Source organism: Anomaloglossus baeobatrachus, chromosome 2 (genome assembly GCF_048569485.1).
Source record: "Anomaloglossus baeobatrachus isolate aAnoBae1 chromosome 2, aAnoBae1.hap1, whole genome shotgun sequence".
NCBI classification, from domain to species: domain Eukaryota; kingdom Metazoa; phylum Chordata; class Amphibia; order Anura; family Aromobatidae; genus Anomaloglossus; species Anomaloglossus baeobatrachus.
In genome coordinates this window covers 174492251-174505791 of record NC_134354.1, presented here as the reverse complement: position 1 = coordinate 174505791, position 13541 = coordinate 174492251, and the positions used below count along the sequence as shown (strand labels likewise).

At 45.8% G+C, this 13541-nt stretch overlaps 1 protein-coding gene across 1 annotated transcript in view; it reads right to left on the bottom strand.

The window, feature by feature from the left end:
- The window catches only part of WWC3 (WWC family member 3), a 233001-nt gene that overhangs the window by 99235 nt on the left and 120225 nt on the right, over nucleotides 1–13541 (bottom strand). Inside the window, 1 exon segment of the mRNA XM_075335493.1 lies at nucleotides 12176–12255. Within this exon segment, the coding sequence (XP_075191608.1) occupies nucleotides 12176–12255 (80 nt within the window).

Below are 13541 nucleotides of genomic sequence, written 5' to 3'. Positions count from 1 at the left end.
GGGACAGAGAGGCTGATGCTGGGGACAGAGAGGTTGATGCTGGGGACAGAGAGGTTGATGCTGGGGACAGAGAGGTTGATGCTGGGGACAGAGAGGTTGATGCTGGGGACAGAGAGGTTGATGCTGGGGACAGAGAGGTTGATGCTGGGGACAGAGAGGTTGATGCTGGGGACAGATAGGCTGATGCTGGGGACAGAGAGGCTGATGCTGGGGACAGAGAGGCTGATGCTGGGGACAGAGAGGCTGATTCTGGGGACAGAGAGGCTGATGCTGGGGACAGAGAGGCTGATGCTAGGGACAGAGAGGCTGATGCTAGGGACAGAGAGTCTGATGCTAGGGACAGAGAGGCTGATGCTGCGGGGAGAGAGGCTGATGCTGCGGGGAGAGAGGCTGATGCTGCGGGGAGAGAGGCTGATGCTGGGGACAGAGAGGCTGATGCTGGGGACAGAGAGGCTGATGCTGGGGACAGAGAGGCTGATGCTGGGGACAGAGAGGCTGATGCTGGGGACAGAGAGGCTGATGCTGGGGACAGAGAGGCTGATGCTGGGGACAGAGAGGCTGATGCTGGGGACAGAGAGGCTGATGCTGGGGACAGAGAGGCTGATGCTGGGGACAGAGAGGCTGATGCTGGGGACAGAGAGGCTGATGCTGGGGACAGAGAGGCTGATGCTGCGGGTAGAGAGGCTGATGCTGACGCAGCATGGCGGATGGAGCACGTTTGGGAGTGCGCAGCATAGCAGATGGAGCACGATGGGGGGTGCGCAGCATAGGGGATGGAGCACGATGGGGAGTGCGCTGCATGGGGGATGGAGCACGATGGGGAGTGCGGAGTATGGCGGATGGAGCACGTTTGGGAATGCGCAGCATGGCGGATGGAGCTTGTTTGGGAGTGCGCAGCATGGCAGATGGAGCACGTTTGGGAGTGCGCAGCATGGCGGATGGAGCACGTTTGGGAGTGCGCAGCATGGCGGATGGAGCACGTTTCGGAGTGCGCAGCATGGGGGATGGAGCACGTTTGGGAGTGCGCAGCATGGGGGATGGAGCACGAAAGGGAGTGCGCAGCATGGCGGATGGAGCACGTTTGGGAGTGCGCAGCATGGGGGATGGAGCACGATGGGGAGTGCGCTGCATGGCGGATGGAGCACGTTTGGGAGTGCGCAGGATGGGAGATGGAGCACGATGGGGGGTGCGCAGCATAGCGGATGGAGCACGATAGGGCGTGCGCTGCATGGGGGATGGAGCACGATGGGGAGTGCGCTGCATGGGGGATGGAGCACGATGGTAAGTGCACACCTCCCCCCAACACACACACGCGCGCGCACTGCACAACACACCACACACTGGGAACCACAAACAACTGCCCTACACAGACACCCACACACAGACAACGCTGCACACACAAATATACGCACATACCGCACAACACACACATTGCACAAAACATACCTCCCCCCAAAACACACCACACACACACAAACCGCGCAACACACACACAACGCTACAGACACACAGCGCTCCACAAACAACGCAACACACAAACAACACCGCTCTCACCCCCCATCACACCCAGACAACACCCAGAACATGTACAGCGCCTACACAAACACTTGGTAACTACACACAACAACATCTATATATATATATAACAAAAATCATACATGAACTACACAATACGTAAATTCTAGAATACCCGATGCGTAGAATCGGGCCACCTTCTAGTGATTAATAAATGTGGGCCTATATGTGGACAGCCCCCTAAATATTGAGTGTGGGTGACTCGGCTACACCCATTGCAAACACCTACAAAATATCAAGCACAATTGGTTGGAGAGGTAGATTTCTGCCAGTGTAATAGATAAATCTGGGCTTGGCGTGAATCTGAAATGCATGATACCTATATTAAGATTTCGTGGAGAATGTTTTTCACACTTTAGGCTAGGGCCTCAAACTTCATTAAATGGGTATGTAAAGCTCTATTCACATTTGCATCCAGGCTTCCCCTCTGAGATGGAGCCATGACAGATCTATTGCAGACAGAGCAGTGGAGGAAAGCAGACAGCGGCATTACTGCAGGACATAGGTATGTGAAATGGCTGATCTTCTGGGATCTATCTACATATCTATCACTAGAGTATAACACAAAAGTGAGTACACCCCTCAAATTTATGCAAAGTAAGCAAATATATTTCTAAAGATGCTATTGGCATGAATTTCTCACCAGATGTCGGTAACAAACCATCCAATCCACACAGGCATAGAAATCAAACCATAGAGGTCCATAAATTTAGTGCTGTGTCATAACGAAAAATGACACAGGGAAAATGTATTGGAAACAAGAGAGAAAGGTGCAAAACGCCATGAAGTTATAACACCAGCTAAAATCTATCAGTAATTATATAGCAATCCTGCTACTTACTGAAAAATACTAACAATGTCAGCTGGTTCAACGGATCGCCTATAAAAAGGTGACTCGTTACCAAGGTACCACACAAGAAACATCTCATGATGGGTATAACAGTGAGCTGTCTCAAGACCTTTGCAACCTTATTGTTGCAAAATATACTGATGGAATTGGTTACAGAAGAATCCCTAATTGACTGAAGGTTCGATTGAGCACTGTTGGGGCCATAAACTAGAAGGGAAAAAAACATAAGTTTTCACCATAAACTGGCTGCAACCAGACTTGTCCAAGAGCCAAGAACCACCTGTGGAAAGCTACAGAAAGACCTGAAATCAGCAGGTGCAATTGTTTCCAAGAAAACAATAAAGGTGGCTTTACACGCTACGATATTGCTAGCAATTTCTAGCAATATCGAGCGTGTAAGTACCCGCCCCCGTCGCCCATGTGATATCGTGTGATCGCTGCCGCTGCGAACATTATCGCTACAGCAGCGTCACACGCACTTACCTGGTCGGCGGCGTCGCTGTGACTGCCGAACAATCCCTCCCTCAAGGGGGAGATGCGTTCGGCATCAACGCAACGTCACTAAGCGGCCGGCCAATCAAAGCGGAGGGGCGAAGATGAGCAGGACGTAATATCCCGCCCACCTTCTTCCTTCCGCATTGCGGCCGGTGGCAGGTAAGGAGACGTTCCTCGCTCCTGCAGTGTCACACATAGCGATGTGTGCTGCCGCATGAGCAACGAACAACATGGATAAACAACCCTTACCGATTTTTGAGTTTGGAACGACCTCTCCATGGTGAACGATTTTCACCATTTTTGAGGTCGCTGGTACACGTCACATGCTGCAATATCATTAATGACGCCGGATGTGCGTCACTAACAACGTGACCCCGATGATAAAACATTAAAGATATCGTAGTGTGTAAAGCCACCTTAAGTAATGCACTCAACCTAAATGACCTGTATGCACTCTCACCATGCAAGACTCCATTGCTGAATAAAAGCATGTTAAAACATGTATACAGTCTGGTCACATGGGACCAAAATTTAACTCTTTAGATGACATAGCACACACCATGTTTGGAGGCCAAAAAACCACTGTATAGCACCCCCAAAACATCATACCAACAGTAAAGTTTGGAGGTGCGTAGATTATGGTGTGGGGCTGCTTTTCAGCACGTGGCATTGGTAAAATTCATATAACTGAAGGAAGAATGAATGGACAAATGTACAAAGACATTCTTGATAAAAAATCTGCCGTCATCTACCAGGATGATGAAAATGAAAGGAGGGTGGACATTTCAGCAAGACAATGATCCCAAACACACAAAGAAGGAACTCTCAATTGGTTTCAGAGAAGGAAAATAAAGTTGCTATAAGGATCCAACCAATCACCTGACCTGCTAGCCAATAGAAAATTTATGGAGGGTACTAAAGCTAAGAGTTCATAGAAGGAACCTTCAGTATTTGAAGAGTGTTTTTTTGTGGACGAATGGGCAAAAATCACACCTGAGCAATGCATAAGACTAGTTTCTTCATACAAGAGGCGTCTTGAAGCTTCATCACGAACAACAGATTTGGTATGACGTACTAAATAAATGTACGTGTGTTCAATACCTTCTTCCTGTGATATTTCTCATTGATACAAATTAAACATTAATTTATGGACATTATGCTTTGATTCTTTGCCTGTGTGGATTGGATGAGTTGTTCAGGTGATAAATTCATATCAATAGCCCCATTAGAAACAGATTTTCTTCGAAAACTGGTGATGTGTTCAATAATTATTTCACCCACTGTGTGTATGTATATGCAATATACATAAATACACACACATCATATACACACACACACACATCATATATATATACACACACACACACACACACTTTCTATAGCTTTGATTTACAATATGGCAGATAAAAGGACAGGGAAGATACTAATAGGAAAATTGGTGTTTTCTTGTTTCTGTGTGCAATTTCTTGGTAGTTTTGATTTAATGAATTTTTTTTATAGCAAAAATAGCAGCATATACCGGTCCCTCAAATTTTGTTAAGGGCTCCAATTTCTAATTATTCTAGTCAATACATTCTTGCAACGTTCCAATAAAAAGCCTTGACCGGCTGCGATACCCAACATAACCACTGGATGGCCATATGCAGACACCTACTAGCGTAAGCAACTCCAAACAGAGTGACACGAATTGCATATATTTTTTTATTAAAAACTGGTCCTCTCTTAAAATTAGAGACAAACAAGATCTGCAATCCAATCTGCTGCTCTTTCCAGCACATCTCCTCCCTAATACAAAGAAAAAAATAATCCGACTCCCTAACAGAAATAATGAATGGAGGAGTCCGTTCATTCATTCTTTATGTATTGGTGGTATACAAGCTGAAATACCGTATGTCTATGCCCCTCCCTAGAAAAGTGAAACTGGAGCTTTGGTATACTTAAGCCATAGATAGGATGTTTTGACTTGTAAATACATAACTATGTTTTCTTAACACAGATAACTACAGAAAGTCCCACAAGACGGATGACGAGGCCCTCTTATGTCTAGATTTATGGCACTAATGCTTCCTACCTAGTTTTTCTCGGCTATAAAGCTATGTGCATTGCTGAGCAATAAGCTCACTCTGAATAAAAGGCGAAAAAAAACCCCAAAAAAACACCTTTCCCATGAAAAAGCACATAGAGGCCATAAAACAATATCTACGTTTTACAATCTCATTCATTAATGTCAAATCTGAGGATATGCCGAATAAATTAACCCCGCGAGTAAGCTGCCCCTGGAACGGTTTAATCCTCCGAGTCCTATTTTTAAAATCCCATCTTGAAGAAATAGCTGCCAGCCGCATTAGACACCTCCCATGTAAAGCCATAGATTACCTACTAGAAGAATGGAAAGTTTTGTAGTGAATCTGGCCTTTTACATCATCAGGGCTGGCAGAAGGCCTCCAGCTAACCACAACGTTCTTCCTGCTACCCTTCTATCAACAGCAGGTACTGTTGAGAGGCCAGGGCTCTTTTTTTTATAAACAGGACCTGTCCCATTACCATTAACAATTGCCTTTTTGTTTCTAAGTCACTTCTGTGTGTTTTACTGTTATCTCAGGGCACCGGCCATATCTGGTGTTTTCTCGTGGGCTTGTGTCTTGTGCTACATACATATAATCTATGGCTTCTCTACGAGCTGCCTAACAATGCCACCCTGTTCTTAAACTATGCTAAGATTTTCTAAGCTAAACACTAGCCCAGATGGAAATTCCCTGGACTGCCAGAGCTGTAATGTCCTCTCAGCTATGCGTTCAGTAGGAAGGAATTACATGTTTGGGTCCTGGTGGAATACTGGGTAAGAAAACTCATCCTGGGAGGAGGGAAGACTGAGTCAGCATCGCAGAAGACACAATTCTGGAGAGGGCAAGTTGTCCAGTCCACAACGCAAGGCACGGTGACCACTCGCAGCAAATAAGGACTCACGTGGGCTTTTTTTTTTTTTTGCAGAATTTCACAAGTGCACTATATCTTTTTATAACTAAAAAGGTACAGCTGTCTAATATTTATATCAATCACTTGGAAAACTAGTTGGTGTTACACTGAGTGTGAATGTGCTGCATATGAAGAGAGAAAAGAAATTGTACTTCAAGCATTAAAATAGATCCCTTTTCTGGTTGAGGGTCCAACACACAAAGACTGTGGGGAAAACCCCTTTAAAAGTTCATTTTAATCAATAAACCTTGGAATAATTTTCACAATTGGATGGGTTGTTTTTTTTTTTGTTTTGTTTTTTTTTTAAATGTTCCTGTGCTGAGATAATCTTGTATATGTGCTCCTGATATGTACTGTGTAATGTCTGTGTCTGACCATACAGGGACATAGTCTGATTATACCACATCTCCTGGGCATGGGAGGAAGTAAAAACGTATACAGACATTACAGCACGGGATCAAAATTTTTTCTTTGAGGTAAAGCATTTTTTAAAAACATTCAGGGAAATGTTTTACCTCACAAAAAGAATAATCTATGAATCTGTGCTGCAATGTTTTCGCTATGTGCACACGATTCATTTTTATGCTTTTTTTTCATGCGTTTTTCCTTGCAGATTTTAACAAATACTGCAAGGAAACATGCATCCCAGCAAAGTTTATGAGAATCGTGACTTGCTGTGCACACGCATCTTCGTTTTTCCTTGCAGATTTTGTTGCAGAAAAAAGAAGCAGCATGTCAATTGTTTGCTTTTTTTATCTGCGTTTCAATAATCCCCTGCAGTGCTTTCTCACTACAGGTGATTAAAGCTGTACAGTTCGGCTCACACCCGTGCATACAGCCATGGATGTCACGGCAGAGGTCGGGTCCTTGTGATTGCATTAGGCTATGTGCGCACACAGCGTTTTTTTGATGCTGCACTTTTGTGCGTTTTTGGCTGCTAAAAATGTACAAAAATGCATAAAACCGCACCCAAGGCAAAAATGCGCAAAAAACGCATCAGTAAACACGCATGCGTTTTTACCGCATTTTTGTGCGTTTTTGGCTACGTTTTGCTGCGTTTTTGATCTCTGCGTTTTTCTAATGCATGGCATAGGGGAAAACGCAGAAAAACGCAGGAAAGAATTGACATGTCCATTTTTTTTAAGCTCAAAAACGCAGCTTAAAAAAAAAGTTGTGTGCGGACAGCAAAAATGAAAACTCAGACTTTGCTGGGGAAGCAAAGTCATGCCGTTTTGAGACCAAAAACGCACAAAAACACACCCAAAAAACGCTGCGGAAAATTCCCCGTGCACACAAAGCCTTACAGGGGTCTGATCGCCAGGGAGATGTAAGAAATCCCTCCCCCTGCCTCATGAATGCTGTGTTCGCATTGATCACAGCATTCAGGGGGTTAAACTGCTGGGAGTGGCACAGGGACCACTCCGAGCAGTGATAGCCAGGTCTCAGTTGTAACATCCGCCGGAGAACCGGCGGAAATTGCGGGGGTGCCATGCAGGAACCCCGACGATCGCCATGACAAAAAAAAAAAAAATGCATGTGGAAAAACACAAACACAATAAGGCTATATGTACACGTTGCGTTTTTTCCCGCGGAAATGCTGCGTTTTGAACTGCAGCATAACTGCATGCGTTCAGCTTCCCCAGCAAAGTCTATGAGAAAGCCGAAAAATCAATGCACACGCTTTGGACGCCCAAAATCGCTGCGGAAAAAAAAGCAGCATGTTACTTCTTTTGTGTGTTGTAGCAGCGTTCTCCACCCATTGAAATCAATGATGTGGGTCGTTTCGCATGCTTTAAACGCAAGTCTTTTCAGTCTCTCTCTGTCAAGATCGGTCAATCTCTGTCTGTGGATGTCGGTGAATCTCCCTTTGTCGGTCGGTCTCTTTCTCTGTCAGTTGGTCGCTCTGTCTGTCCCTTCTCTCTGTCCGTCGGTCAGTCTCCCCCCCCCCTCTCTCATACTCACCGTTCCCTGATCACCGGCGCGGCGCTGCACTGCGTTCACACTGCTCCGGCGGCTTTTCCTCTTTTGAAAATGCCGGCCGCTCATTATTCAATCTTGTATTCCCTGCTTTCCCCGCCCATCAGCGCCTATGATTGGTTGCAGTGAGACAGCTGTCACTCAGCGTGGGGGCGTGTCTGACTGCAACCAATCACAGCCGCAGGTGGGCAGGTCTATATCGTGCAGTAAAATAAATAAATAATTTAAAAAAAAAAAAACGACGTGCGGTCCTCCCCAATTTTGATACCAGCCAAGATAAAGCCAAACGGCTGAAGGCTGGTATTCTCAGGATGGGGAGCGCCACGTTATGGGGAGCCCCCCAGCCTAACCACATCATCCAGCAGCCGTCCGGAATTGCCGCATCCATTACATGCGACAGTCCCGGGACTTTACCCGGCTCATCCAGAATTGCCCTGGTGCGGTGGCAATCGGGGTAATAAGGGGTTAATGGCAGCAGCCCATAGCTGCCACTAAGTCCTAGGTTAATCATGACAGGCGTCTCCCCGAGATACCTTCCATAACTAACCTGTAAGTGAAAGTAAATAAACACAAACACCCGAAAAAATCATTTATTTGGAATAAAAGACAACACCCTCTTTCACCACTTTATTAAAATCCCCAAATACCCCTCCAGGTCCGGCGTAATCCAGAGGTCCCGCGACGCATCCAGCTCTGCTACATGAAGCTGACAGGAGCGGCCGTAGAACACCGCAGCTCCTGTGAGCTCCACGCAGCAACTGAAGTGAATCGCACTGTCAGCGGGGATGTCACTGAGGTAATGCCAGTGTGTGTGTGGTGATGATGAGGGCTGTAGTGTTGGGATGTGTGCGGGGATGTCGGCGGTAATGTCAGGATGTGTGCGGGAATGTCGGGATGTGTGCAGGGGATGTCGGGATGTGTGCTGGGATGTCGGCGGTAATGTTGGGATGTGTGCGGAAATGTCAGGATGTGTGCGGCAATGTCGGGATGTGTGCGGGGATGTCGGCGGTAATGTCGGGATGTGTGCGGGGATGTCGGGATGTGTGCGGGGATGTCGGGATGTGTGCGGGGATGTCGGGATGTGTGCGGGGATGTCGGGATGTGTGCGGGGATGTCGGGATGTGTGCGGGGATGTCGGGATGTGTGCGGGGATGTCGGGATGTGTGCGGGGATGTCGGGATGTGTGCGGGGATGTCGGGATGTGTGCGGGGATGTCGGGTTGTGTGCGAGCATGTCGGCGGTAATGTCGGGATGTGTGCGGGGATGTCGGCGGTAATGTCGGGTTGTGTGCGGGGATGTCGGCGGTAATGTCGGGTTGTGTGTGGGGATGTCGGCGGTAATGTCGAGATGTGTGCGGGGATGTTGGCGGTAATGTCAGGATGTGTACGGGGTTGTCGGGCTGTGTGCGGGGATGTCGGCGGTAATGTCGGGTTGTGTGCGGGGATGTCGGCGGTAACGTCGAGATATGTGCGGGGATGTCGGCAGTAAGGTCGGGATGTGTGCGGGGATGTTGGCAGTAATGTCGGGATGTGTGCGGGGATGTTGGCGGTAATGTCAGGATGTGTTCGGGGATGTCGGCGGTAATGACGGGATGTGTGCAGTGATGATATGGGTGGTAATGTCAGGATGTGTGCGGGGATGTCAGCGGTAATGTCGGGATGTGTGCGGGAATGTTGGGATGTGTGCGGGGATGTCGCGGTAATGTCGGGATGTGTCCGGGGATGTCGGGATGTGTGCGGTGAAGATGATAATCGGGACGCCACACATAGACAGAGCTGCGGTATGACAATGAAGTCAGGTGCAGTTCACCAGAGTTCATTCTCATCGCGCGACTGTCTGTGTCGGCTGTCAGCCGGCATGTAGCAGAGCTGAATTGCCGGGGGACCGCACTGTCAAAAATGCATCCAAAACGCATGCAAAACGCATGGGAAAAGCATCCAAAATGCATGCATTGCGGATGCATTTTATTTTATAAACGCAGTGTCCAGTCTGCCAGAGGGTGCATTCTTTTCCGCACTGCAGAGAACGCAACGTGCGCACATAGCCTAAAAGGTTTTTTTTCCTGCCAAAACATGCTTTTTTATATACAGAAAATCTGCACATAAAAAAGCAATGTGTGCACATAGCCTTATGCCCTCCACGGCCCAGGTATGATCAGACCATGTCCCTATACAGTCAGACACGGCCATTACACAGTACATAGCAGGGGCACATATATAAGATTATCTCAGCACAGAAACATTTTTTAAACACATCCAATTGTGCAATCATTAAAACAGGATAAGATGAAAAGCTAGATTGGGTCTCGTTTATTGCGAAGCCTTCAGTAGTGCCAATCTCCTCACAGGACTAAGGTGTCACACACAGCTACGGCTGGCGTCAGAGCTGGCGTCCGTACAAATGCATTGACTGCAAATCCAGGTTCAAAATGTAATTATTACGTGTATGATTAATATTTTAGAATAAATGTCCTAATTTCCTGCACAGACTACTGTTACTCTCATAAATAGCTGGGACACTGCACATATGTGCCAGTTTTACCCTTAGGCCATGTAACCACTAAGTATTTGGTGAGGTTTCTTACCTCAGTATTTGTAGCCAAAACCAGGAGCGGGTGATAAATACAGAAATGGTGCCCGTGTTTCTATTATACTTTTCCTCTGATTGTTCAATTCATCGTTTTGGCTACAAATACTGAGGTAAAAAAAAAACTCACCAAGTTCTGAGGCAAAAAAAAAACAACTTGCCAAATACTCAACGTGTGCATGTAACCCCAGGATGACGCATCAGGCATGTATGAAAGGATGAGAGCTGAAGTCAGATTGCGCAAAAGTGGAAGAGTCAGAAATTTTGCTTCGTGACTCCACAGCCACGTCATCACACACAAATTGCAGACATATTCAAGTTAATCCTGAATTTTTCTATAAAACATGCATGTGAGAAAGGAACATAGAACACAAATGTGACAATTCAAAGATTTTACACCAGAAAGCTAATGCAAAAAGCTTTGAAAAGTCCCCAAATTTTCATGCAATATGAGGCTGCGCAAAAGTGCAGCTGCTTTTGGCGTTTTCACACTATTCTTGCGCAGCTCTAATAAAGTGGGTGGATCTAGAGAAGGGCACACCCTGCTCATCAAATCCACAATGAGATATGGAGTTCATTACACCACAAATCCTACTCCAGTCTCTAACTGGTGTAAGTTTTGTAGCGAGGCATATATGGAGGTGTATGCCATTTTGTGCGCCGCCTGATTCATTAATGTCCTGGCCGCCTCTTGGTGAGTTTATCGAAAAGCTCAGGGTCTCTTATCATCTGAGGCCCTACACATTAAACACAGGTTTTTCTTTTGGTATGTCGCGGAGATAATGTCAGTTCTCCTTGCCAACAGCAAGCTCATTAACTGTGCCCAGGTGATTTCTCGGATGACCACTTCCGGTCTGGATAACAACCCTCTGCTCCCATCAGAGGATGATGGTTATTCAGTTCAGTCTGGAGCTAGGCCTGGAGCACTGAGGAGGTGCTTGCTGCTTAGGGGTGTGTGTGTGTGTGTGTGTGTGTGTGTACGCACGCATGTGCGTAGCCCGTTTTGGTTACCTTCTCCTTTCTGTGTTACCCCTCCCAGTACACCTTTTTATGTCCCCTATTGTTGGTAATACGTGAGTGAATTTTGTTTTTACCCATCTGTCATATTGGTGGAGTTTTGACTTCTGTCCTTGCCCTCCCCCTTGGGTGGTGGGGGGGTCTTACCATCAGGGTCAAGGACAGGAGATAGGGAGACGCTAGGGCCCAGACATCACTACCTTTAAACGTACCTCTGGGTTGAGAGATAGCATAGGGTACACAGTTTGAGGGCCAGCATAGGAGCTCCCTTCCAGTCACCCACCCTTTCTTGTCACTTCGGGGGCAAATAAGAGGTGTACGCCTCTAAAGTATTTAGGCTCATCGCACTCCAACCCGCTCTCTCATCAAGACAGATATGAAAAACTAGAGCAATCAAGAGTACACGTAAATAAGCAAGACTAGTTAAAATATAGACTTTTCTTTCAGCTTCACATTTTTTGTGGAGCGAGATGAAGACCTTTAAGAAAATAAAAATATTACTGTGTCGGGAGTTGTTTATGGTTTATGTGTCTCTACTGTCCATCCACAGGCTGTGATGTGAATAGTAATTTCTCAAGGGTTTTGCCAGAATTTCTACAGATTGTATTGAATGATCGGATTGTAAAAGGTTGGGATATTTACAGAAAGGTAAGGGTGGACACATCTGCAGCTTTACATCAAGGCCTGTAATTAACTTACTCTTGCAGAGTCTCCACTCCCTTCTCTTTGAACTGAAGTTCTTGCTTCATCAGTGTCAGCTCTCGTTTCAACCTAGAAAGCTAAGAAATGATCCGATGGTAATACACAGTTCATCATAATTGTCTGTTTTCCATTTACTATGCCCAATAGTTTGTAGCAGTAAGATTTTCTCAACTGGCAGAATTTCTTTTTACAAGCATATTAAAATGAGAAGTCTACACAAAATATCGTGCCTTTTAGTTAATAGCCAAGGAGAAAGTATATAGCAGACTCTGACATGCCTCCAGTGTGTTCATGAGCACACCGCTCCCTCGCCTCATCCTGCCCGATACAGGCCGATACATCAGCATTATTGGTGACGGGCAGGACTGACGATCATCAAGAAATTCCTGGATAATACTTTATAGAACTTTAATCATATGAGATTATATTTGAAGCTGGAGAAACTTATTCAGGGTCTTTTGAGTTTAATTATTGTTTCACAGCTCAATGAATGCAGTTAACATCTTCATTTCACAATTACGGACTGCAGACTTGTATCACTTAGAAACTCCATGATTTACTATGTTTTCCCAATGAGTCTGTAAAAAATATTGGCTGTCCGGGATTTTTTTGGATGAGCTACCCAGATTTAACAAAAAACAAAATCTAATTGGTAACTGGGTGAGGGGGGGAGTTCGGCGGAATTCGCAAACACCATATCCTTGTGTGTACACCTGAAATGGCGACGTCTTGGGAAACATTACACCTACACATCCCAATATGTAGTAGGTGTAAAAATAATATTAGCAAATACCTCCAATTACAAATATAGTATAGCTATGACTCTTTCCTCATGTGCAGCGCATTGCAGCTTACATATCCATGGTTATGTCCACTCATATAGTGACAGTTCGTTAGTTGCTCATGGTCGTAACCATGGATACCTAAACTGCAATGCTCTTCTCATGAGGTAGGAGACATGACTATATCAGGAGAACTATACTATATTTCTAATTGAAGGTATTTGCTATTATTACATCTACTACATATTGAGATAGGATCCTGGAGATGGGAATACCCTTTAACTTTTAATGAAAGAGAACAACCCCTTTAAGTCAAGTACTTATGACTTCTGTTCAAAAGTGATGGCGTTAAGGAAAGTAGACCCCTTAAAGGGGTTTTATTATTTTCTTTTTTCAGGAGCACAATGCCTTCAGTCTTAAAGCTTGCAAAGACACAGTAAGCTCATTAAGATTGACAGTATGGACCGGTGGCATAGTGGTGCTGGAGGTCCAAACTGTGCTCTCTACCATGCAGAAAGCAGAGAACTTTGCCTCTGCGGCATGGAAAAAGTGCAGGGGCACAGAACATGGCTGCATCAAGC